The sequence below is a fragment of the Notamacropus eugenii genome, chromosome 2 (genome assembly GCF_028372415.1).
Source record: "Notamacropus eugenii isolate mMacEug1 chromosome 2, mMacEug1.pri_v2, whole genome shotgun sequence".
NCBI classification, from domain to species: Eukaryota; Metazoa; Chordata; class Mammalia; order Diprotodontia; family Macropodidae; genus Notamacropus; species Notamacropus eugenii.
The window spans coordinates 11,548,864-11,570,493 of record NC_092873.1 but is presented as its reverse complement, the minus strand read 5'-3'; the positions used below and the strand labels follow the sequence as shown (position 1 = coordinate 11,570,493).

The 21,630-nt window shown below is 35.1% G+C and overlaps 1 protein-coding gene and 1 long non-coding RNA gene across 2 annotated transcripts; both read left to right on the top strand.

Annotated features, from left to right (window-relative positions):
* Nucleotides 1-2,189: 2,189 nt before the first annotated feature.
* LOC140522504 (coiled-coil domain-containing protein 144A-like) lies at nucleotides 2,190-17,665 on the top strand. The gene is made up of 6 exons (XM_072637925.1): nucleotides 2,190-2,424; nucleotides 5,874-6,671; nucleotides 9,188-9,337; nucleotides 15,809-15,921; nucleotides 16,923-17,036; nucleotides 17,602-17,665. The coding sequence occupies exons 1-6, from the start codon at nucleotides 2,329-2,331 to the stop codon at nucleotides 17,663-17,665; spliced, it is 1,335 nt and encodes a 444-aa protein (XP_072494026.1). The 5' UTR covers nucleotides 2,190-2,328.
* A 265-nt stretch (nucleotides 17,666-17,930) lies between these two features.
* Nucleotides 17,931-21,517, top strand: LOC140524367 (uncharacterized). The gene is made up of 3 exons (XR_011973699.1): nucleotides 17,931-18,056; nucleotides 20,135-20,424; nucleotides 20,851-21,517. It is a non-coding gene; the product is annotated as an uncharacterized lncRNA (long non-coding RNA).
* The last annotated feature ends 113 nt before the right edge of the window (nucleotides 21,518-21,630 follow it).

Sequence of the window (21,630 nt, the reverse complement as noted above, 5' to 3'; positions counted from 1 at the left end):
TAATTTAGGAATTTCAATTCGCAGCCGGCTGGTGAGGTTATGAACTTGCATTGGGGAAATGCTGATATGTAAGAAATGAGAATGAGAATCCATAATATGATAAATAGAACAAGTAATGTCATGATTTTTAAGATAATATGAATGCAATAATAATTAAATATACTGTAATAAAAAGTAAGCAATGAAATTAAGAAATGATAATAATGTGATACATAAAAACGAAATAAAAATAAAAATAAAAAATGCTTTTTTTTACAGAAGACTCAGAGTCCATGACATTTTGGTTTCACAAATATTTGTAGGGGAAATCGCTAGTGTATAAATGCAGATAATTTTTTCCATTTTAATAATTTTCCTAATATTCCATTTGAACTCTCAAATGGAATAAATTATTTCAAATGCTGAAGTTGAAGAGAGATCTTACACAAAAATGCTAGGAACAATATAACAGGTGAAAGATAAAATTTCTTGTTAGATTCTGTGGAATATTCCCATTAGACATCTCATTATAATTTAAACATATTCCACAATATGACTAGTTTCAATTCAGACTCCTCTGAACTACCTTTTGATGCATTAACAACTGGATTATATTTGTAGTGAAATTCCGTAGTCTAGACACTACTTTTCTTTCCAAGTGAGGACAGCAATTCTATTCAGAAAGATCATTTTTCTGCATTAAACGTTAATTTTTTGGGTTAATAATCTTATTTTTTAATTGTGCTTCACTAGTAATATTTTAATGTCAGTATTTTTTTATTGTTTTACGAATAATTCTTGCTCGACGTGCAAAATTGCAAGTTCTGGAATCACGGCCGTTTAGTTGTTGAATAAGAATAACTTTACACAGTCTAATAGCAGCTCTCATTTTCTGTGATTTTTCATATATACAATGAGTGTCCATTATACCATATATTGTACTGGGCAATAATTCATCTAAAAAAGTTGAAAATTTTATCTTATCATTCCAAAGCAGAATTTAGTAACCTTATGGGAATTCAGTACATTGTGCCCATTTTACTGTCTCAACTTTACATTGTCTTCTTTTAGCCTTATGTTTTCTTCAAAATAACTTCCCAGACTTTAGTTACAGTTAGTTTCACAAATTCCTTCATCGTGCCTAATTAGAGAAAAAATTTTGATCTCTTTTGAGTTTTGGCTTCTTTTGGTATTCATAATTTATGCAATAATTTGCGTTGCACTATGATGAAATTAGAGATGAATTTTTGCAGTGTATCAGGCTATACACACATGACTTTGCATCTTGTGTGTATATGTACACATACACATATGAGAATGGATGAATACGTCTGTATGTACAAAACGCTGAACTTGCAACGTGCTGTGTATACATTAGTGGGAGAACTAGCATATTCTTTCATAGTTTCCTTTTTTTTGTCGATTGACTGAAACCAGGAGTGTAATTCCTATCTGAACAGGAACAGGAATTCTTTGAAGGCTTAGCAAAGACTCTTGAAGATGTGAACAGTGCCTAGTGACCATATTTGTTGTTTTCATTTTGGCTTTCAGCAAAACAAATCATTCATGTCAAACGCTTTTACCAAGCCTGACATGAGTACCGGTACCTACGTTACTTCTCCCGAGTTAAACAATGAGAGGAAGGAAAATTCAAACGTTTCTTGTAGATGTCCTCCTCTTTCTCAATGTTGGTGCATAGAAATGGGACAGTTAATTTCTCTGAAAAAAGGAATGGGAAACCATTAATGTGTCTATCAAGTACAAAAAAGTATACATTCCTCCCCCCTCATTCCAGTATTTTCCATGTGAATTTCACCTATAATATTTCAGTCCCTAAATAGCTTTTGAGGGGCTGTAATTATTCTGAAAAAGGAGTCAATGGGGATACCAGGCTGAATGTTCTGATACCTCAGGATTATACTGAGCAAGTGGAAAGTGCGCATTTGATCCATGCTAAATGAAGGTTGAGTAGAATAATCAAAAGAGCTTTCTTGTGTCAAGAGCCAAGTGTCAATCTTTTTCCCTAGAAACGACTAACGTTAGGACCTTGGGTAACTCAACTAACCTCTTTGGAGTTTCGTTTTTCTCATGTGCCACATGCGGGAATTTTGTTAAATACCATCTAAGATATTTATATTTCAAATCTATGAAAATTATGAACATGTTGATGAAATTAAATTGCATGCAGAACTATAATGACTTTTGATTTGAATTTTGAAACTATATTTATTTTATATGAGCTAATATTGCTTTCTGAAATCAGCAATAGAAATAATTTGAACACATATCTATCAGGCCAGAGAAAGACATCTTCAGCGAGAAGTTCCTGTTTCCGGCAACGATCAATCCATGAGAATAGTTTCACAACAAGTTACATCATATTATCGAAGGAATTATGAAGAGAAGGAAAAACTACCGAAGCAAGTAGACGAAACTAAAAGTAAAGTATGTATGCAAAAAGATCAATAATTTGTTCCTGATGAATGGAAATTGTGTGCAGTGTGACATTTCCCTTTTGCTCGTCAACAGTATAAATTTTCTGAACGCTCTGTCTGTCACTTAAGTTGAATTAAAGTTAGACCTACAACAGCCACAATTTGTGCACATGAATTTCAATACTAATATTCACTCATGATGTCGTTGACAATTTGGTTTATCTGTCCTCACACAAAGAATGAGTGTTTTTCCAAGGACCCATAATGCCTAAATCATTTCTATGATTCTTTATGTTTAGAAAGACCTTTAGCATCATTTTCTCATTTAATCCCCAAACAATGCTGTGAAGTAAAAATTATTTGTATACTTCCATTGAAACTTCTCCTTGAATAACAGGAAAAGGTTGTTTCTTCACAATTCCTAAATATGTAAATTGTACCTGCAAAATACAATTGAGAATTAAAGTAATGAGATGGATGATTTCATTAATATCTTCTAATTTCAGCAATCAGATCTCACCATGTGCATACCTTCTTCACTTCTTGCTCAGTTACACGTTCTCATCTGCACTCCCCATCAAAAACCTATCTACTCTTCATCTCCAGCAGGCTTGTGCATTCCAAACGCACGATATTTTTGCCATAATGCCATTGGGACTTTTCACCCCTAAGGATTTCTGAATCTCCTGAAATCCACTTTTCATCTGATACCACCTAATTACCTAATACCGAATTGGGTATGTAAGTGAGCATTTATTGCTTTATGGTTTTCACATCTGTTGACAAACTATCACTTCCCTTTTCTAACTGTTTTTTGCCCAACTGTAATAAAGTTTCTTGAGGACAGGATAATGGATACTTCATTCTTTCTCGGTAGAACGTTGCTTTCAAAGCACGCTGTCAGTAGAGGCAATTGTTATGATTGTTGTAGTACAAGTAGTACTAGTTGTAGTTCCAGTACTATTAGTTCTAGTGATAGGAGTACTTGTAGTAGTAGTCCTAGTAGTAGGAAAACAGGAACAAGGAAACTAAATGTTTATTTGTTGATTTTGTCAGCAGTTGAAAGTGGTTGGACTAAAATACTTGAAGATGTTCTAGTCTGATTTTTATAAATTTTGAATTCTCCAGACCACAAAGAGCAAAGTAGAAATTGAATACAAAATTATTTTTCAGTTACTCGTATTATTCTTAGAAATTTTTAAAATGAAGGTACAGTTAAGCGTACAATAGCATGACAGTCAAATTCTTCTAACCTGTGCCCTTTAATGCTAACAAATACCTTTCTCCATTGTCAGTTGCTTTCCCACATTTCCAAGTATTTAGGTATGGATTCATCATTGTAGAAGGCACAATCTATAGTAAGAGGTATTTCGGATACTCTTGAAAACAAATTTCACCCTAGTCGTCATCATAAATTGCATAGTAAGTACGTATCTCTTCCAAAGCAGGCAAAAAAAGAACTTTTGATGATGGGATATTTCTCCACTTAGACGTATGTTGGGGGAATTAGGGATAGAAGTTTGCGTCTGGGGTTAGAAAGATTTGACTTCAAATGTGTCCACAGATTCTATCTGTGTGATCCTAGGCAAGTCACTTAATTCTTCTCCCTTTCCTTAGCCACAAAATGGGGATTATAATAGCACATACTTCTCAGTGTTGTTGGAAGAATCAAATGAGATAATGATTGTAAATCTCTTAAGGTTATGGCCTTTGTTCTTGGCACGTATTAGATACTTAAGAAATATTAGTTTCCCTGCTCCAAGGACATAAAGATCATTGTCCATTTTATACAAATAATACTACCTCCCAAATTTTGATAAGCATCTCCAAATATTGCAAAAGAGTTTTCTTAACCTGGCTAATTTCAGTAGACTTGGCTTAGTTAAGAAACTATTATGAGTTCCAGTCTCATTCTTCTGAAAATTACTTTTCTTTTGAATTTGTATTCTTGAGAAATTTTTCAAGGTGTCAGAAATCAGCACTGGAATGAAATAAGTTTTGTTTCCCAAGTAGCTCCCCTATCACTCCTTGTCTTCCTTTCCCTCACCTTCTTTCTGGAAGACCTGGATTAAAATATTAACCGTCCAAAGCTTTTTGCGTCAGGATGCAGTCAAGAAACTAGGTGTGAACTGACTCCTGGAAGTTACAGCAAGGAAGCAGCAATTTAGAATCCATCTTTGGTAGGAAGAGATATGTCAGTTAATTGGCATTCTGGCCAAACTGGCACTATGTCTTGTGTAATTTCCCTGATCGCGCAAGTTTTCACTACGGAAGATTTCAGTGAAATTACAGTTTCTCCCTTGTTCAAACGTTATTTCATCAATTAGTGAATAATAATTATGTGAACAACACTGTGATAGACCCTGAGAAGTATACGAAGACTGTGTGTGAGACATGCACTGTCTGCTTGAAGAATTTTCACTCTCTCTGGGAAGTCAATACAAAAGAGAGAAAGTTCATTTGTAACAAAATGTAGAATTTAAACAACTACTAAGTGAACGTTATTCCTGTAAGTATTTATGAAAGAAGATATCAGTACAGGTGGAAATTAGAGCAGATGGTATTAATCCATTCATGTTTTTATTAATGAGAACATTACTCGATGCAAATTGGTTGAGTTAGCAGCCCTAGTGGAAGAAGAATTGCTGAATACCTACGTATTATACATATATGTGTGTAAATATGCATGTATATATATTTATACATATGTATGTACATTTATATATTTATTTATATTGATATATCTGTTCCTGCGTGGATGTGTATATGTACACACAAAAATATACATGTACACATACGGAATTACACACACGTGTGCTTGTGTTCATATAATTATATGTCTGAAATCTGGTAAAACTGTCAATCTAAGGGGGACTTTTCCAAGATTTTGTGTTCTGCTTCAGTCCATTGCCATCCACACGACTTTTGGCAAATGGTTTTCTGTCTTTAGGCTTCTGGTTCTTGAATTATAAAATGATGTACTAACTCATCAGTAGTGTCCCCTTTTGCTCTAATAATCTATAGTTTCAAATGCGTGAACTCCACTTCTGTTCCACACTTAGCAATATAAATAAATATAAATATTTCCCTCATAAAGGTTGTGCAAATTGTAGGTGAGATCATGTATTGAAAGTACTTTCCAGAGACCTTGAAATGTCTGAAATAGAATCAGCAGTGTGAGATAAAATGTATGGAGAAAAGGAAGTCAAATATACTGAAAGACAGACAGCTTTGTCGGTCCAAAAACGCGTTCCAAATCTTCGATTGATGATGCAGTTTTAAGTCCTGTTCTTTGCGCAAATTAACAGAATGGGAAATAGGTGAAACTCCCTCAGTTAACTTTTCCTCTGAAGACACTATGCTTCTTGGACCCTTGGCGTTTATTTTGAATTTTTATGGAAATATCAGAATTTATAATTTTATTTTGAATAACATTTTTTTTCTTTTTCTTATCTTTAGGTTCCTCTTAGGAACGAAAAGGAAAAATACCTGCAGAAAAAAAAGGAAATCATACAGTATGAAGTTGCCATGCACCAAGTGGAATTACACACAGTAAAAATTAAGGATAAGTGCACCAGAAAGCACCGCACAGAAGAAACTGAAGCGTTGAAAGAAAAGATTGAGGAGCTTCAACAGAAATTACAATTAAATAAAGAAGCGTTTAGAAAAATCGGATTTCAGTGCCGTCGACGAGTAAACGTTCTGAAAGCTGAGAATGCCATGCTGAACTCTAAACTGCAGAATGCAGAACAAAACATTGAGAAACTAGAGGACGATAGGGCATCATACGCGTCCAGGTTGATTAAAATTGTTGGCAAATATGAGTTATCAAAATTAGCCCTTGAGGATTCCTTTGAGGGTAAAAGAGATGTGTGGCTTCATTTAAAGGACAAACTAAACCATGACTTGTGTAGTCTAAGAGAGGATAATGGTGTCCTTTCTGAAAAACTCTCTAAGACTGCAAGTAGAGCCAAGAGTTTAGAAAATGAGCTAGACCATGTCCATGAATCCCTCAGAGAGAAGACATACATTTTAGAAAACACACAGAGAAAACTGAAGCATGCTGAACAGAAGGCAGAGGAACTTGAAGAACCAAATCAAGTGTTAAACGAAAAAATCAAGAGATACAGTTTGGAAAATGAATCTCTCCAAGAAAGATTAGGCCAAATCCAGAGTGAAAATATGGTGCTGCAGCAAGAACTTGAAGACACACAGAAGAAAATCATAATTCAAGAAAAGCAAATGAGTGATGCCCAGGTGCAATTTATTGATCTCTTCAATAAAGTTTATGCTGATATTGATAAACAAGCTCTTATAGTAGAAGAGAGCAATAAAGTATTAGTTAATGCGTGAATGGAACCACTTAAGAGAGCAAACGTGGAAATATGAAAATGAGAAGGCCGCAAGAGGGTTCGCTCTTGAAGTATTTTGCTTGGATAAGTTTTAGTCGTTTTGAAATGAAATTCAATTTAATTTTTATCAAGTTACCTTAGGAATTTGAATATTCGACAGGCTGGTGATGCTATTATCTTTCATTGTATAAATTCTGATATACAAGAATTGAGAGTGAGAATCCATGATATGATAAATAAAACAAGTAATATAATAATTTTTAAGATCAAATGAATATAAAAATGAAAATAAAATGTATTGTAATACAATATAAGTAATAAAGCAAACAATCGAAAGCAATTTTAAATATAAAAATAATAGTATAAAAGCTAAAAGTATAAAAATAATTTACAAATTCTTCTTTTAGGTAACGACACATTTTGCTTCAAGAAATCATGCAGTCCATGACATTTGGCTTAATAAATATTTGTATAGGAAATCTCTAGTATCTAAATAAAGATAAATTTTTATTTCATTAATTTTTCTATTATTCCATTTGAATAGTGAAATATCATAATTTTTTTCAAATGCTGCAGTTTAAGAAAAGTCTTCCAACATAATGCTAGGAACAATATTACAGTTGAAGTATGAAATCTCTTTTGAGATAACTGCGCAATATTCTCTTTACGAGTTTCATTAAAATTTAAACATACTCATCTGTCTAACTAGTTTCAATTTAGACACTTTTGAACTAATTTTTGAAACATTAACGATTGGATTCTATTTGTAATGAAATTCGCTAGTCTAGCCACTGGTTTTCTTTGAAATTTAGGACAGTGCTTCTATTCAGAAGCATTATGATTCTTCATTAAGTGTTAATTTTTCAGTTACTAATCTTATTTTTTAATTGTACTCCACTATTTTTTCATCTTTTTTTTTTTTTTTTTGTGCTTGGACTAACAAGTCTTGCTCAGTTTCCAAAGTTGCCGGCTCTGGAATCACTCCTTTTAGTTCCTTAATATGAATAATTTATACAGTCTAATAGCAGATCTCATTATCTGTGATTTTTCATATATGCAGTGAGGGTCAATTCTACCATATATTGTCCTGGGTAATGATTTCATCTAAAAAATTTAAAATTTTATCTAGTCATTCCATAATAGAGTATAGTTTACTTGTAGAAATTCAGTGAATTGTGCCAGTTTTACTTTCTGAACTTTACATTGTCTTCTCTTAGCCTTATGTTTTCTTCAAAAAATTTGGCGAGACTCTACTAAAATTTACTTTTACAAAGTACTTCATCTTGTCTAATTAGAAAAAACATTTGGCTTCTTTTGATTTTTGGCTTCATTTGGTTTTCATAATTTATGCAATAATTCCCCTTGCTCTGTAGTGAAAGAGGAGAAGAATTGTTGCAGTATATCATTCTATACACATACGGTTATGTTTTTCTGTGTGGATATCTACATATACATATATGTGAACGGATGAATACGTCTGCATGTCCAAAACTCTGTACTTCTAACATGCTATGTACACATAGCGTGGAGAACTAGCATATTTTCCATAGTTTCCTGTTTCTTCTCCATTGACTGAAACCAGGAGTGGAACTCTTATCTGAACAGAGAAAGCAACTTCCTTGAAGGCTTAGCAAAGACTGTTGAAGATGTGAATAATACCTAGCGCCCATATTTGTTGTTGACATTTTGACTTTGGGCATGTTAAGTGCTTTTACCAAGCCTGACAAGCATATCAGTGCCTATGTTCATTCTCCAGCGTAAACCATGAGAGGAAAGAAAGCACAACCTTTTCTTGTAGATGTCTTTATTCTATGGACTGGCACACAGAAATAAGGTAGTCAACTTTTCCGAAAAATGGAATGGGAAACCTTTAAGTTTTCTACCAAGCATAAGAAAGTGTACTTTCTTCCCTCCTCTTTCCTTTACTTTGCGTGGGAATTTCACGTAAAATGTTTTAGTGCCTAGATAGCTTTGGAGGTGGTCTCATTCTTGTCAATTAAGACGTAATGGGGAAAGCAGGCTGACTGTACTGATTTCTGAGGAGTATTCTGAGGGAGTAGAAAGATCTCATTTGCTCCACGATAAATGGAAGTTGAGTGGTATAATCCAAACAACTTTGCTGTCTCAGGAGCCAAGTTTCAATCTTTTTCTTTCTAAACCTCTACCTTTAGGACCTTGGTTACTCATTTAACCTCTTTGGAGTTTAGCTTTTCTCACCTGCAAAATGAGGTTGTTTTCTTAATCCCTAAGAGATTTCTGTCTTTGAAAGACAGTCTTTGATAATTATGAACATACTGAAGAAATTTAGTTGCATGCAAAATTATACAGACTTTTGATTTGAATTTTAAAATTATATTTTATATCAGCTAATGTTGCTTTATGAAATCTGTAATATTAGTAATTTGGACATATTTCTATCAGGCTAGAGTAAGAAATCTTCAGCGAGAGCCACCTGTTTCCTGCAATTATCAGTCCCTGACAGGAGTTTCACAACAAGTCACATCATTTAATGAAATTGATTATGAAGATAAGGAAAAACTACAGAAGGAAGTAGATGAAACCAAAAGTCAAGTACGTATGCAAAAAGATCAGTAATTTGTTCTGGAAACAAATGAGTGGAAAGTATATTCAGTGTGACATTTCACATTTTTAAGCAATATATTTAGTTTTAATATTCTCCAATCACTACAACAAAACTGAGATTTTTTCCCTCCCCAAGAGGCATACAATTCTATACAGGATCTACATATACATTCCTACTGAGTACATTTTCACTATAGTCGTGCTGTGTAGAGGAACTAAAATAAATGGGAGAAATCATATAACAAACCAAAATATAACACACACACACACACACACACTCACACACACACAGAAATGATCTGTTAAATTCTGCGATTGAATTCCATAGTTCTTTCCCTGCATGTGGAAAGCATTTTGCCTCAGGGTATCATTGGGAATTTTTTTTTTTCTATGAATATCGAAGTCTACCAGAAAAAGCTCTTGCACACTTTGGTGGTTGCTGTGCACAAAGTTCTCCTGGTGCTGCTCCTCTTGCTCAGCATCAAACCATGTAAATATTTTCAGGCTTCTCTGAAGTCATCTTGCTCATCATTTCTTATAGCGCAATAGTATTCCATTACATTCATATACCATAATGTCTTCAGCCATTCCCCAATTGATGGGCATCCCCTTGATTTCCAGTTTTTGGCCACTACAAAGAGTGATGCTATAAATATTTTTGTACATGTGGGGCCCTTTCTCATTTTTATTATCTCTTGGGGATACAGTCATATTGCTGTATATTGCTGGGTGAAGGGGTATGCACATTTTTGTAGCCCTTTCGGCACAGTTCCAAGGCGCTGTCCAGAACGGTTGGATGAACTCACAGCTCCACAAACAATGAATTAGTGTTCCAACATGTTCCACATCCTCTTGAACATTTATTATTTTCCTGTTCTGTCATGTTTGCCAATCTAATAGGTGTGTTGTGGTACCTCAGAGTTGTTTCGATTTGCATCTCTCTAATCAAAAGTGGTTGAGAGCATTTCTTCTATGATTATAGGTATCTTTAATTTCTTCCTCTGAAAATTGTTTTTTCATATCCTTTTACCATTTATCAATTGGGGAACGACTTGTATTCTGGTACATTTGACTCACTTCTCTATATACTCTAGAAATGAGGCCTTTGTCCCCAACATGAACTGTCAAAATTCTTTCCCAATGTACTACATCCCTCTGAATCCTGATTGCATTGGGTCTGGTTGTGCAAAAACTTTTCAGTTTAATGCAATCACAATTATTCACCTTTCCCTTCATTATGCTTACTGTCTTTCCTTTAGTCAAAAACTCTTCCCTTCTCCATAAATCTGATAAATACACTATTCCTTCCTCCTTCACTTTGTCCATGATATCAGTCTTTATCCCTAGATCATGTACCCATTCATTCTTGTGCATGGTGTCATGAATTGGTCTATGCTTAGTTTCCACCACATTGTTATCCAGTTTTCCCCGCAATTTTCTCGAACAGTGAGTTCTTATCCCAGAAGTTAGGGGTCCTTGAGTTTATCAATCCAGAGACTGCTATATTCATTGCCTGCTATCTCTTGAGTACCTAGCCCATTCCACTTCTCTACCCTTCTCTTTCTTAGCTACTACCAAGTGGTTTGGGGAATTGCTGCTTTCTCATTTTACCAGTTTTGTCAATTTTCTGAACACTGTGCCTGTAATTTTCGTTGACTTAGAATTACACCTACAACTTCCAAAATCTGTACACGTAAATTTTAATACTTATATTCACTCTTTCTGTGGTTGGCTATTTGGTTTATCTGTCCTTATGCAAAGAGTGAGGTGTTTCTCCCAGGACCAATAATAGCTCAATCATTTCTATCATACTTGATTTTTAGAAACACCTTGACCTTCATTTTCTCATTTAATCCCCCAAACAGCACTGTCAAGTACAAATTCTTTGTTTCTTTCTGTTCAAACTACTCCTTGAATAACAAGAAAATGTTATTTCTTCACATTTTGTACATATAGAAATTGTACATGGAAAGGATAAATTGGAGTTGAAGTAATTAGATGGATGCTTTCATTAATATTCCCTAACTTAATCAATCTGATCTCACCCTGTGGATTTCCACCTCTATACCTCCATCTTGTTTAGTTACTCTTCTTGTTTAGTTACACTTCCTCATCTGTGCTACCTATTCAAAACCTTTCTACTCTTCACATTCAAGATGTTTTTGAATTACAAAAGTATGATTCTTTTGTCATAATGCTTTTTGGGCTTTTCACCCCTGTTGATTCCTGAATCTCCTCAAATCCACTTTTCATCTGATACCACAAAATCTGGTATTTAATTACATATAGATTGTCCTATGGTGATCGCATTTCTTATCAAACTATCAATTGCTTTATCTCATTGTTTTTTACCCAATTATAATGGAGTTCCTTGAGGACAGGGAGTATTCATGCTTCCTTATTTTCCATAGAAATTCCTTTTCCCAGGATGTTGGCAGTAGAGTAATTGTTATTATTGTAGTAGCAAAAGTAGTAGTAGTAGTTGTAATAGATTTGGTAGTAGTACTTCTAGTAGAAGTAGTAGTGGTACTGGTAATAATAGTAGTATTACTAGTGGAAGAAGAAGAAGGACAAAACTCTATATTCATTTCTTGGCTTTGCCATTGAAAATGGAGCTAAAATGAAAATTGGCTCAAGGTGATATTTGGACGAAAGCACCTTGAGTTTGTCTATTCTGGTTTTTTATATATTTTCGGTTTCCCAGAGCCTCCAATGGCCACATATAAATTCAGTAAAAAAAAAATTTATTGTTGTTATTATTATTAGAAATTATTACAATGAAGGGGAGGTTACGCATAGAATACCAACACAGTCAAATTCCCCTAAAGGGTTTCCATTATTAGGTCAAGTGCCTTTCTCCTGTTTCATTTGCTTTCCCATATTTATATGTAGTTGTGTGTGCTATTCATCATTATGCCTGCCAAAAAGTATAGAAGTGGATATTTCTGACATTCCTCAAACATATTTTCAAACTAGTACCCATCATAAGTGGTAAATCAAGGGAAATCTAAGCCAAAGTGATCAAAAAGAGAATTTTGTATGATGAGATGTTTCTCAACTTGAAGGGGATTGGCAGCAATTATGGATAAAATCTTGAGCCTGGGCTGAGAAAGATCTGATTACAGATATAGCCTCAGATGCTCTTGATGTGATCTTAGGCAAGTCACTTAATCTTTTCAGTATTCTCAAACATGAAATGGGGTTGATAATAGCACCTACCTCCCAGGGTTGTTGTGAGAATCAAATGAGATCATAATTGCAAATCACTCAACTTTATGGCCTTTGTTCCTTGCACACATTAGACACTGACTAAATGCTAGTTTCTCTACACTGAAAACAAAAGACCATTGTCATTTTCATACAAATAACCACTGCCTCCCCAATTTTCATATCTACCTCCTAATTTTTCAAAAGCCTTATTTTGAACTCGTTAATTTCCGTATACTTCCCTTAGCTATGACATTATTACAAGGTCCAATATCATTCTTAGAAAAACTTCTTTACTCTGGCATTTGACCCTTGAGACATTTTTCTAGGTTTCAGAAACCAGTATGAGAGTGAAACAACTTTTTTTTCCCCAATTAACTCCCCTATCCCTCATTGTCTTCATTTCGCTCACATTGTTTGTGGAACACATCGATTGAAATATTACCCTTCCAAACCTTTTGGTTTCAGGCTGCAGTCCAGAAACTAGGTGTGGACTGAGCCCTTGAAGGTAAAGTAAGGAAGAAATAAGTCAGAGTCCCTCTTTGTCAGTACAAATTACCTCATGTAATTGGTATTCAGGGCAAACTAGCACCCATTTCTAGTCTGATTTCCCAGATCATCCAAGTTTTCGCTCTGTAAAAATTAGTCAAATTACAATTTCTTCCTTGTTCAAAATTTACCTCATCAACTAGTGAAAATCCATATGTGAATTCCACTATGAGAGGTTCTGAGCAGGTAGCAAAAGCTATGTGTAAGACATGCACTCTCTCCTTGAAGAATTTTCAGTCTCTCTAGCATACCAATGCCAAAAAGAGGAATTTCATGTTTAATGCAACGTAGCATATAAACAACTACTAAGTGAATGGTAAACATGTAAGCATTTATGAAAAGGAGAGATCACTAGAGGTGGAGCTTAGAGCAGATGGTATTATCCAGTCCTGTTCTTAGTACAAGAAGTTCCCAGAGCAAATTTGCTGAGGTAGCAACTCCAGTGGAGGAAAAATTGCCGAATATCTGAATTTTATATATGCGTACACACATCTATACATCTGCACATATGTCTATTAATTATTGATAGCATATATAGGAGGGTGAACTTTAAAAATTTTGCGTCCTGGCTCAGCCTCTTGGCATACAACTTGTTTTTATGAATGTTTTTCTCTCTCAAACCTTGGATTCTTCATTTATAAAAAAATCTGTACTAACTCATGACTTGTCCGTTTTTGCTCTGGTTATGGTTCTAAATGAGTATAGTGCAGTTGATTATCCTGAAAATATTTAGTGAATTCCTGCTAGGTCCCTATACAATATGTCACCAGTAGACACTGAAATAATAAAGAACTAAAATGAGAGGTGATTCTCAATGTAGGCATTAACCCGAATAGCATACTCACTGAATGCTGCAGACAAAAATCTCAAAGAATGTAGTGAAGGCAAGGTTCATTGCAGCAAAATAGTAAGGAAAGCATTGAAGAAAAGTGAGAACTTTGAGTTGCCTTCGAGATTTGGGAAGGGATCAGCAGGACAGGAGAGCGATGGAGTCCAATAGGCTAAGAAAGTGATGGGTTAGTAGGATAGAGAGCGATAGGAAAATACGAAAAGCATAGGAGTGTGAGGAGGGGAGCCCTAAAGCAATTAGAATTAAAAGTTGGAAAAATGTGATGAAGTGAGATATAAGAGAAAAGAAGACGGAGAATTTAAGCCTCAATCTGATAGCCCATAGAAGTTCCTGTACATGGCAGTAACATGATCTCAACGATGTTTGATAGTACTTGGCTTAGCATTTTGTAGGAAAGATTGGTGTGCGGGCAAAATTAGAAGAGAAAGACTCTGTAGCCCTTTTGTTTTTAATTAAACTGTATGCAACTGATTTAACACCAGTGTGATTGCTTCCTCCTTTGTAAAATGAGAAGGTGGGATTAAATGCTCACCTCCCTCACTCTTTGATCCTTGGCTTGAAGTCATGATCTAGGACCAAAGGGGTCTCCATGAGATAGAAGAGGAAAGAGAAACAGGGTGAAAGGATAATTTATAAGGAATATAAATTACCAATCACAGAAGAGAAAGAGGATCTATGTTTCAGTCAAGTCAGAGACTAAGAAGAAAAGTTTTTGGATACCAGTATGACTTCTACCTCTTGAGAATGCAGTTGTAGTAGACTAGTAAGGAGGGAATAACTGATTTTATGGCAATGAAGAAAGGCACTATGTTTTAGGAATAGAGATCTTGCCTCAGACGTAAGCATAGGTTGAAATCCCAATGTTGACACAAATGGCTTCATGATCCTGGGCCAGTTTTGTATAATTTTGGTGCCCTAAGTTATTCAGTAAAACTCTGAGAGTTGCAGATTCTGAGATGTCGGTTGAGGGCAGGACCTATTTGTACTGATACGTTATGAACGTTATGACTGGGAATTTCCTATACCAATTAAGTCACAGATAAATAGAAAATAAATAAGGGAAGAGTTACAGATAAATAGATGAATGAAATGGAAATAGGAAATGAAGAAATTGCAGCTGTGGTAAAAATTCATTGGAGAAATGTGGAAGCAAAGAGGAGAAATAGGAGTGAGTCTACAATACAATCATGCAGTATTCACCACAATGAGCAGGCTTCTGTCTTCCTTTGCAAGAGAGTAAAGAGCACCTGGCTCATAATCGGGAACAACAGATAACCACTCAAGGAGAAAAAGAAAACGTCAATTTACTCACGTTGCATCTCTTTTATTTCAGTACAAAGAGATTAGCAGAACTGTTTTACACCCTTACTTACAAAGACATACATTGTCATTTCAACATAGGAATGTGTGGAACATGGGTCAGGTGTGCCAACGCAAAGGGGAAGTGGAGCTGAACGGATAATTATCATGGGCTCTAGAGAAATAGGAAAGGCCAATGTTCCTCCAAGGTGTGGTGTGTTGGGAGACTTGGCCCACTTTCTATTCATTCCTATTCATTTCAATCATTTCTAAATTTATGAATATTGTTAGTAAAAGTAATACCTATATTGAATCAAATCAGAACTTTCATTGATTTAAATTTCAAAAGAAAAGAAATAGTTTGTAGTGAAATCACAGGAAAGGTATGTCATGTCAAGGAAGATCAATCATTTTCAAATCTTTCCATATTTGTTTTGGTTTAACAATCTATGCTTAAATTGATATTTACAGTTGGAGCTAGAGTTAATGAAGAGAATCCCTTTGAGAAATGCCAGTTCAATTGTGATATTTTTCATTGTAAAATTTTTTTAAAGCTTCGTATTGAAAGGGAAAAATTCACGAGACTCAATGAGTGGAAGCAATGTCTGGAAGATTCTCTAGAACGACAAATGAAGAGAAATGATGAATTAGAGGAAGATTTAAATCGGTAAGACCCCTTTTGGCAGGCCTTTCAAAGGAAACATTAAGTAAGCAAGGATTTCACTATTTTGTTAAATACTGAGTACAAATTCATTTTGTATATTAACACTTAAAGAATTCCACCATGGATGATTCTAAGTGAACAAAGGGGTTTTTTTTTTCACTTTCATTTTCTTCACTAACTTACTGCTGACAAATATACCTTGTGTCCTGCATCTCTGAAGCTATAGTAAAATGCTGCATAGCACCTGTACCTGAAAGTATGTTTGGTGGAATGATACTATACAGCATTTGACCGTCGCTTGTTCTGTATACTATTTCTGGACACAAATGCTTCTCTAAGGTAAATTTCTATGTTTTCCGTCCTAATTTATTTCCTTCATTATTTATCTAATTTGTTCAATTGTCATTCAGTCAAAAAGTATTATCAAACATCGATTCTATATAAAATACTGTGCTGGTCCTGGAGTGACAGGGGTCCATTACTAATGTGCAGTCCCTGCTTTGACAGTGAGTGATTGTAGGCTATTCAAAGAGGTAATATAGGGACCCAAATAAGCTGTGCAAATGAGAATGTATTAAGTGCTTTAGAATGGTCGAAATGAAATGCAGTCAGAGACTGAAGGAGTAAAAGGCATCTTCTAATTTTGTGGGATCAGCAAAACTAAGTTAAGTACATGACTTTTGAGCTAGACCCCACAGCATTTCTTGACCTGGGATATAAGGCTCTTCAAGATGTGCCAGCAGCGTGCCTTTTCTCTCTTGAATTATATTATTCTGTCTTCTATACTTTACACTCCTGTTCAACTGGACTATTCTCTGTGCTTCAAAACATGCCCTGGGCTTTCCCAAATCTGTCCTGTGCCTGTGATATTTACCCATGGTATCTACACTCATCCTCACCCAAATGCAGTTCCTCACTGGGGCCTACTCTGATCTCTGTGTTTGGTAATGAATGACCTTCCCCATCAGAGTTGACATTGAAATTTCGATTACACTCCCCTAAAGCTCTTACACGTGGTTGTATATTGTCATTAACTGCACATTTATTTCATATCCTGCTTCAATGAGAGCATCGACCATAGCCTGTCTAAATTCTGTATTCTGTCACACTTTTGAAAGGTAAGCATTTAATGCTTTCAAATTGCATTGTAACTGAATTCCAGTGGATGACTTTTAATTGAATGTGGCAAGAAGTTATCACCGCTGAGGTATCAGATCTTCTTACCACAGGAGAGAGGTTGCCGTATTAGTGGGAGAGGAGAATCTCCAAATGGTCCTGCATTTTCCAGGACTTTAATTTAGCAGTGTTATGATAGAATTAGTTTTTGCGGGGTTTTTATTGAACTGCTTTTAAGAGTACTACCTCTGAGTGGGAGGGAGAAATGCCTCCCCTGTTCCACAAAATCAGTTTGCAAAGGAGCGTTTGAGATCCAACTGATTTTTCAAGTTAGAGACTACCTGTAATTCCATCCACTAAAGCAACATTTTAAATGCAACTTGGTATTCCAATAGCATTAAATGATATCATTTGTGTTTTGTAGCCTAGCACCTTTAAACACTTCCCCAGCCAATTTTACATGGATCGACAATTAAAATAACGAAGACACATCACAGCACTGTAAAACTTTTTTTATTCAAAATGAATTTCCTTATCCTTTAATTGTTGTATTATGTTATTTGGAAGGCATCCTTCGTTCTACAAATATGACGGCATAACGAGAAATCATGTGGGCAGTGTTCTAAAATGAAGTGACATTAATGTAGAGCTGATGACGAATATATATCTTTTGAAAGAGAGATGAAATCATTGGTGAGGCTACTGTTTCTCTGGTTTTACTTCCCAAAATATCGTCAGATGTGTTGAGTAATGACAAGAACTCTTTTTACATTTATTTTCTTCCCTATGATTGAGGATAATTTAAGGTAGTGGTTCAAAAATTACACTTTTGAAATGCATAATATTTAAGCTATGAAGACATTGACTTAATTGTTCTGTTCATTGTCACAGATGTTTCAACATGTTGCAAACAGCCATGACGGCATTGAAAGAATATGAAAATGGAGATGTTGTTGACCAGGGTGGGAGTGAAGTGAACTCATTCTGAAATGGATAGAGAAATTAATGCTTTAAAAACTCAGGTAATCCTGAATATTGAATTGTGTCAAATGACTTCCCTTGATATACCTTTTGGAATAGTTACAATATGCACCAGGTCATTGGACACCAATATCCTTGAGATTTACATCTTCCCCATGCTAGGAAGTCAATAATTTCTACTTCAGGCCTAGTCACCTCTTGCTGCTATTAGCAACTCAGTAAACAAGCTTGGGGACTTGATAATGTCCCTGAAAATTCTGGGGTCCAGTAACCTTCTTTCTAGATTTATATGCTAGAAGGTTTTCCTCTTCTGCCATCTTGGAACTTATATCAAATAGAATCTATCTAAATATATTGTGTTAATAGTACTTCTCAAGGATTAAAAGGCTTTCTCAGGTGAGAGAAATATTAGACTTGTTCTACTCATCAATGGAAGTGTGCAAAGACACAAATTTAGATTGGACCTCAAGAACAACTCTCCAGCAATCAGAGTGCTACCAGAGGGAAATAAGCTATTTGAAGAAACACATGATAGAAAGTCTTTTAGGGGCACTGTCTGCAGGATCTCTTAGAACTTCTGAGCTTCTTCTGACACTTCTTCTGGATGTTTAAAGATCCAAATCATACCCCCCCAAAAAGATGACTACTAAGCAGAAACAATTTGAAAAGCAGTCGCTCTTTAAGAGCTTTTAAAATGGCAAAAACACCCCCCCTCCAAAAAGAAAAAAAACAACAACGAAAGCAATTTGATTGCAAGGTGATTACCGCTGATTAAGAACCTTCATAATACAAGGTAATTGAGTTAAAAGAGTTAAAAGTTGAGGGCATTCTGTGAAAACAGGACTTGAGTTGTTTTAAGAGGAGAAAGGAGTTGAGTAGTTAGGAGATTTTCATTTCATTCCACCAGGAAGTGCATGAAACCGACTTCATTGCAATATGGCCTATACATTGCTCTTCTGTTTTAGGGAAGCAAAGATTTTCCCGAACTTGAGGAACAATAAGTTGACTAAATCATCTTGAACGATTTCTTAATTTGTAAGGATTCTAGTGTTTGGTAATATTGAGACATTTTCCTAACTCCCGGCAGGAGTTGGGGGAAACTCCTAGAGAGGTTTTGAAAAACAAGTGTTCAAATGTGTTCCCACTGATAATGCTTAAAGTGCTATTTAAATGCTAACTAATAGTAATACTCTTTTTTTTCTATGTCAAGTGACTCCTTGGAAACATATCTTAACTCTCATCAATGTTCGTAGATGATATCTCCTGTCTTGCAGTTCTCATCAATATTTACCATAAAGAACTAACTTCTTAATATTTATTGACGATTGGTCCTCTGGAAGGCAGTGGTGGCATATTTTTTTATTGATCACTTATTTCAGTCTGTCCTCTAACCCCTGGGTCTGAAGGAATAATGATCGAGTCCTGTTTAGCTTGTTGGTTTATTCTCTTAAAGCACTTGGGGAGCAGGAAGAGGGCCATTTGACAACAGAAGCTCTGAGAAACGATGTGCTGTCCCTGGGTACTGTCACCTGAGTGTTGAGAAAGACCTCTCTGGTTTTCCCTGGCTCTGTAACCCAAAATCCTACCATGTGGCCTTCAAATGGCTATAAATGTAATTGCTTTCTCACTGAAGTTTCTGAACATAGAATCAGTGTTCTCATTAGAATGAGAAAGGAAATTTCATGTCTTTCCAAATTCCTTTTGAGATGTCTTGCTGCCTTAGACCTGGCATACCTGAGGAAGAATTTATTAATCTCCTTCGAATATGAATTTTTTTGATATCTGCTCACTGTATTAAGGGCCGAAAAAAAGATGCATGAGAAAATGAGAGATCACAGAAGACAATATGGGATGAAGTGCAAAATGTGAATTGCACAGAGTATCAGAATGAATCAAAGAAATTCTTGGTTTGTCATTTCAGTCTTAATTTTGTTTTTGATTTGTCACTTTACCTCAATAATCATTTCAAGAAATACAATTTGTAGCTCTAATACGTAGAGAATGATGCATTTAATTACAACTGAATTCCAAATAATTTAATGTTATCAGTTTCAAATTAGTCTTTAGTTTGAAAGACCTAAATTGAATTGGTGTAATTTGATAATGTTATTTTATACAGATTAAATACCTTACACAATTGGAAGCAGCATTTTCATTTTAAAAACACTTGGGATCAATTAATCAAAATCTTCAAGACGAGGTTTTTTTCATGACAATCTTGCAAAAGAAATGTGACCAGTTGGAAGCAGACAGCAAACACCTGGAAGAAGAAGTCGTTACTATTAGACATCATGTGGAAATTCCTATGCTAAAATGCAGCTAAATGGCACAGAATAGAAACATGATCTTGATGAAGGAGCATGGCTGGAAATTGATGAAAAACCAAAGGAACTCCATACATTCCTACAGGTAACTTCATTTACCACCACTCTGATTGTAAAATATTTCAATGTAAATGAAATTTTAGGATATTTTTCCCGGTTCTACGCCCACATTAAGCATTCTGGGAGATTCTGGAGTTGAAGACAACTTTTGGAATTATACATGTTTTTTGTAATGATCCTAATACTAGCACCAGAGTAAGTACCAAAGTGCAAACTAATGACTAACTTCCTGTAGAAATAGGGCTGTTGTTGCTTTTAGCTAAAATTCAATTCAGATGAACTTTATGATCAGTACTTTCAAAGTTCGAATCTATTTTTAGAAATTCAGAATCGGTCTCTGAATCCCTGACTGAAATTAAAATGAAAGCTAAGAAGTAGACATCTGTTAATTTCCACGATAAAACTGGGCAGTTTCTCCTTAATTTCATTCTTTGTTTTCCGTTTGCTTTAGACTCAGCAGAGACAGACAAGTTAGAACAATGAAGAGAAAATAAATTATAAATATTTATAATTATAAACTAGAAAATAAGAATGCTTATCTCAGGAACCACATGGAGCAACCAATAAGAGATCTGGAATCCAAACTCTCAAGAATGACAAACTCATATCAAGACGGTACTGAGGGAGAGAGAGAGAGAAACATAACCAGCTTTCTTCTGAAGATTTAAAAATGAGAAAATTATTGTCAAACAAATTATACAGGTAAGCCGAAGCAGAGACACTAAGGAAATAATACTTGAACTTATCAGATTGCTCTTGAACTTTTCGATGTTGATTCTGAACAAATCCTTAACTCACAAATCCATGACACCATTGGGAACTCGGTGTCAAGTGTAGAGATTATATTCGTTAATACAAATGAGTAAACCAATTTTTTTTTCAATGTTAACTAAGTAGACAGGAATGAAGTGTGGTCCATTGGAGAAACGTTTCCTTGGCTGTAGAAGCAGAGGACCTGAATTCAAGTCTTCACTCTGATGCTTACTCCCTGGTCTCTCTCATCCCCTGATCCCGAAACCTCTGGTTCTTTATTCACTGTGTCCATCAGATAAAACACAAACTGAAGAAAATGAGTAATAACCTTCATCTTTAAAAAACAATCTTATGTATCTGCTTTCGAAAGGCTGTTAATGTTCACACTCTTGTAACTTTGGACAAGAGATTCCATAGGCTGATGACAGCAAACAGTGACTGAAGAAAAATGTAGGCAATAGGAAGTCAGAAATATAGA

Bases quoted from the DNA above. Each gene is read 5' to 3' on its own strand.
- LOC140522504 (XM_072637925.1), top strand. From the start codon at position 2,329: ATGAGAATAGTTTCACAACAAGTTACATCATATTATCGAAGGAATTAT. The intron at 6,672-9,187 runs GTGCAATTTATT...TATTTCTATCAG, and splicing joins AGCAAATGAGTGATGCCCAG to GCTAGAGTAAGAAATCTTCA. The intron at 15,922-16,922 runs GTAAGACCCCTT...ACTCCCCTAAAG, and splicing joins TTAGAGGAAGATTTAAATCG to CTCTTACACGTGGTTGTATA.